The sequence below is a fragment of the Chiloscyllium plagiosum genome, unplaced genomic scaffold (assembly GCF_004010195.1).
Source record: "Chiloscyllium plagiosum isolate BGI_BamShark_2017 unplaced genomic scaffold, ASM401019v2 scaf_8995, whole genome shotgun sequence".
In the NCBI taxonomy this organism is placed as follows: domain Eukaryota; kingdom Metazoa; phylum Chordata; class Chondrichthyes; order Orectolobiformes; family Hemiscylliidae; genus Chiloscyllium; species Chiloscyllium plagiosum.
In genome coordinates this window covers 21,237-26,875 of record NW_025212467.1, presented here as the reverse complement: position 1 = coordinate 26,875, position 5,639 = coordinate 21,237, and the positions used below count along the sequence as shown (strand labels likewise).

At 49.3% G+C, this 5,639-nt stretch overlaps 1 protein-coding gene across 1 annotated transcript in view; it reads left to right on the top strand.

Moving 5' to 3' along the window:
* Positions 1-68: 68 nt before the first annotated feature.
* Positions 69-5,639, top strand: part of LOC122547394 (plectin-like) — a 14,680-nt gene continuing 9,109 nt past the window's right edge. The window contains exons 1-2 of the mRNA XM_043686020.1: positions 69-258; positions 2,631-2,788. Of these exons, the coding sequence (XP_043541955.1) occupies positions 144-258; positions 2,631-2,788 (273 nt within the window). The 5' untranslated portion in view covers positions 69-143. The remainder of the gene's footprint in view (positions 259-2,630; positions 2,789-5,639) is intronic.

The window sequence follows — 5,639 nt, the reverse complement described above, 5'->3', positions numbered from 1 at the left end:
CCCCTCCCTCCCCCTCACTCCCCTCCGTCCCTCACTCCTTCCCTTGCTCCCTCACACTCTTGGTTGTTTTCCAGTTTCGGAGTTTGACTCCAGAGGATTATAAACAGATTCTCTTGAACCTGGAACGTCACTATCAGGACTTCATGAGGCAAAGTCAAGATTCCCAAATGTTTGGAGCAGACGACCGAATTCAGTTGGAGAGGGAATACAAACTGACGACTCAGCACTACGAGAAGCTGCTCCAGAACCTGGAGAGAGGTACACAGGGAAATGAGAAACAAGAGCATGATGAGACCATTCAGCCCCTCGAGCCTTCTCCCCCATCCAGTACAGTGATGGCTGACCTTGTGATCCACCTCCACTTTCCCACCCACTCCCTGTATCCTCGATTCTCTGAGAGTGTCTGCGTGGGTTTCCTCCCACAGTCCAAAGATGTGCAGGTCAGGTGAATTGACCAGGCTAAAGTGTCCATTGTGTTAGGTGCATGAGTCAGGGGTGAATAAAGGGTAGGGGAATGGGTCTGGGTGGGTTACTCTTCAGAGGGTCGGTGTGGACTTGTTGGGCCGAAGGGCCAGATTCCATACTGTACGAAATCTAATCTAATACAATCAAATGACCAAAAATCAGTTTGCAAAAAAAATCATAGCAAATTCATGTTAACGAATCGCGTGCTATAGCAGGACACCCTGAATATTTAGACTTGGCCGTCTGTGATGGAGAACTCTGGAGGTTCATTACCCTCTGAGTAAGGAAATGTTTCCTGATCTCTACCTCAAACCATGAGCCTGTGTCACCTGGTTCCAGACTCACCCACCCCCAGGTGGAGATATTCTCCCTGCATCTAGTCTGTTCAGCACTGTTAGAATTTCATATATTTCCATCAGATCCCCTCTCGTTCATTCTAAACTCCAGTGAATATAGGCCCATCGAACCAGTCGGTCCTCCCAGGAGAGTCCTACCATCCCCGGTATCAGCCGATTGAACCTCTGCTGCATTCCCCGATGGTAGGTATCTCCTTACTCAGATAGAGAGCCCTAACCTGCACCTAGTACTCCAAGCCCAGTCTTACCAAGGTGCTGTGTAACTACAGTAAGCTGTCCCAACCATCTGAACTCAAATGGGCTGGCTGTGGCCTAGTGGTGCTATCACCTGACTGTTATTCCAGGGATCCAGACAATACTCTGGGGACCTGGGTCCAACTCCAACTATAGCAGATGGTGGAAATCGAAATCACCGTAACACCGCTTTCACCCTCACACACCTTTGTTTGTTCACATTGTACTGTGTCTACATTGTGTTTATGCATTCACTCACACTCACTCCCATTTCCACACTCACGCACACTCACACACTCATACCCACACCCACACCCACACCCACTCACACCCACAACCACACATTCACTCACACACACGCACATACTCACTCACTCTCACACACACGCATGTACTCACTCTCACTCACACACACGCACGTACTCACACACACACATGCACGTACTCACACACACACGCACGTACTCACTGTCACACACACACATGTACTCACTCACACACACGCACGTACTCACTGTCACACACGCACATACTCACTCACTCACACACGCACGTACTCACTCTCACACACACGCACGTACTCACTCACTCTCACACACACGCACATACTCACTCACACACACACATGTACTCACTCTCACTCACACACGCACGTACTCACACACACACACGCGCACGTACTCACTCACTCTCACACACGCACGTATTCACTGTCACACACACACATGTACTCACTCTCACACACACGCACGTACTCACTCACTCTCACACACGCACGTACTCACTGTCACACACACACATGTACTCACTCACACACACGCACGTACTCACTGTCACACACGCACATACTCACTCACTCACACACACGCACGTACCCTCACACACACGCACGTACTCACTCTCACACTCACGCATGTACTCACTCACTCACACACACGCACATACACTCACGCTCACGCATGTACTCACTCACTCTCACACACGCACGTACTCACTCTCACACACACACGCACGTACTCACTCTCACACACACGCTCGTACTCACTCTCACACACACGCACGTACTCACTCACTCTCACACACACCCCTTGTCTTATCCTCCCAATTCATAATCCTGCTCTATTTTGGGAATGTCGTATATGGTTCCCACTTCCAGTTTGTTTCCATCCGATCCTCGCAGAACCCATCCAGTCGCTTGCTGCCACTTGGAAAAAGACCTGTTTCTTCCCATTCTCTGTTCCCTGTCTGTCCAAGAATTCTCAAATAATGCAAAGATATTACTACTACCCCATGTGATTAAAATCTACAGAGATCTCAGGATGGTTTGGGGATTACAGCAAAGATGTTTCAGATAGAGTCAGCCTTTAACATACTCCTTTTCTCTCTCTCTCTCTCTCTCTCTCTCTCCCCACCTCTCCCCATCTCCCCCTTCTCCCCCCTTCTCTCTCTCCCCTCCCTCCACATCTCCCCTTCTCTCTCTCTCCCCTCTCTCTCTCTCTTGCCTGCTCTCTCCTTCACCCTCCCTTCCTCTCTCTCCCTCCTCTGCCTACCTCCCCCTATCTCTGCCTCCTGTAGGTGAGCAGGATGAAGCCAGTTGTAGACAGTATGTGACACAGCTGAAGGATATCCGCCTGCAGCTGGAGTCCTGTGAGAAGCGAACGATCCACAAAATCCGACAGCCACTGGACAAGGACCCACTGGGAGAGTGTAAGCAGCGACTCAATGAACAGCAGGTAGGTGACTCGTCACCGGCTTACCCCAGACTGGAACAGCAGGGAGGGGAAAGGAGGCCAAACTAATGCAGAGCCTTGGTGAAAGACTTGGAGGTTAAAATGAAGCCAAAGGTTGTATCAGATTTTATAAACTCCCATCACCACCTTTAACACCTGCTCCCCTCACAACCTACGCTCAGTAGCAGCAGTGTGTACTATCTACAAGATGCACTGCAGAGATTCACCAAAGACCCTCAGACAGCCCTTTCCAAACCCACACCCACTTCCATCTAGAAGATAAAGATAATGTTGCCATAGTCTTACTAAACCGTTAGAGAGGGGGGATGATTGGTGTGGTTTAATCCAAAGGTCACCATGCCTCAGGTGAGGGGGGAGTTTGAGGAGGAGAGTCCTACAGAGTTGTTCCCAATTGAGCTAAACCAACCCCAAACCATCAGAGGACAAGGGCAGCAGACACACGGGAACAGCACCCCCTGCACGTTCCCCTCCGAGTCACTCCCTATCCTGACTGGGAAATATATCACCGTTCCTGCACTGTCACTGGGTCAGAATCCTGGAATTCCCTCCCTCAGGAACACTGGGTGCTTCTCCAGCTTTGTGCATCCATTTGAATGTTGTGTGCAGTTCTGAATGTTATCACGGTTTGGAAATTGCTGCAAGAGAAAGGATTGGAGAGGCTGGGATTAATCTCCTTAAAGTACAGGTGACAGAGAGGCACCTTCATTGAAGGTCCTGGGAGGAGTATACTGGGGGGGGAACCTGTATGGGGAGGGGGGAGGGGGGGTCCTGTTTCCCCGACAGAGAGGGGTTTCAGGTGATTTTGTGGAAACAAAAGAGAAAATCTTTTAAAATAAAACAGAACTGTGGATGCTGGAAATCTGAAACAGAAATTGCTGGAGAAACTCAGCAGGTCTAGCAGCATCTGTCAAGAGAAAACAGATCCAATGAAAAGTCAGTACAACAAAAGCATTAACCTTGCTTTCTGTCCACACGTGCTGCCTGAGTTGCTGAGTTCCTCCAGTAATTTTGGTTTTGGTATGAGGAATGTCCCCCCCTCCCCAGCAGAAGGTGGTGAGTCTCTGGAATTGCCTGCCTAGTGGTGGCTGAGACAGAATCCCTCAACTCATTGATAAGGAGCCTGACTCTCTCCTGAACTACTGGAGCCTGCAGGATAAAGAGCAGGGACTGGGAAGCAGGACAGTGAATGCAGCAACATTGCAAAGGTAACATAGTAATGAAGGAACTGGCTGTGTATCTGAATGGGCTAGAGTGCAGTGGGCCGAATGGACTCGTGCACAATGATGTAATTGTAGTCAATCTGATGGTGATTACAGAGGACTGGCTGCAGGGTGATGAGACCTGAGTTCTGAACATTGAGGACTATCTGACATTCAAGAGGAAGCAATCTAGAGGTGATGCAGTCTAATAGTTACTGTAATCCTGGTTCAGGAAAGCAGGATGTACAATCCGTTTGGATGGAGGTAGGAATTGGAATAGGAAGGAGCCGGAAGGAGTCTGTGGTGGTGTAATGAGTAATTCAGATGCTAATGTCCCAGTGACATCAGCTGAAATCCCACCGCAGCACCTTGATGATGTTGTATTCAATACCATCTGGAATTTTATGAAAATCTAGTCTAATGACAACTATTGCCGACTGTCAGATACATCCATCAGCTTCATTAATGTCCTTTGGGGAAGGAATTCTACCATCTTCACCTGCTCTGGCCTATATGTGACTCCAGACCCACAGCAATGTGGTTGAATCTCAGCTACCCTCTGGGCAATTAGAGATGGGCAATAAAAGCCAGTGACACCCTCAACCGGCAAAATTTGGCCCTTGAAGCCTGCTCCAGCTCATGGCTGATCGTCCAACTCAGTCGCCTGTTTCGGAAGGATGTAATAATGTAAGATATGCTGTAATGTTTCAGTTATACAGGGCATTGGCAAGGCCACATCGTTAATACCTTGTGCAGTTTTGGTCTCCATATTTAAGGAACGGTGGAAATGCATTAGAGATGATTGTTAGACGGAGATGTCCCAGATCAGTATCTGGAAGAGAAGGATTGTCTTATGAGAAACAGATCAGAGATGATCGAAAGGTGGAGGAGATGATGGGCCAAATGGCCTAACTTGCTTCTATATCTTCTGGACAGACTAGGCTTGTGTCTGTTGGAGTTTAGGGTGGCATGGTGGCTCAGTGGTTAGCACTGCTGCCTCACAGCGCCAGGAACATGGGTTCAATTCCCGCCTCAGGCAACTGACTGTGTGGAGTTTGCACATTCTCCCCGTGTCTGCGTGGGTTTCCTCCCACAATCCAAAGGGAGGGTGGATTGGCCAGGCTAAATTGCCTATAGGGAATAGGTGCATTAGTCAGAGGGAAGTGGGTCTCCCTCAGCACTGACCCTCCGACAGTGCCCACTCCCTCAGCACTGACCCTCCGACAGTGCCCACTCCCTCCTCACTGTTGCATGTTGATGGACAATTAAACAATTCACTGGAGGAAGAGGCTCCACGTGGAAGTGTACGGTAAAATACGGCAAAGTCCGCATTGTTTCATCAAGGGGAGGTCACACCTGACAGATCTGCTAGAATTCTTTGAGGAAGTAATGAGCAGGTTAGACCAAGGAGAGCTAATGGATGTTATCTACCTGGACTTCAGGAAACCTTCGACAAGGTGCCGTACAGGACGCTACTGAGTAAGCTAAGTGCCCATGGTGTTAGGGGCAAGGTGCTAGCACAGATAGAAGCTGGGCTGTCGGGCAGAAAACAGAGACTGGGATAAAAGGGTCCTTCTCAGGATGGCAGCCGGTGACAAGTGGTGTTCCACAAGGCTCAGTGTTGGGACCACAAC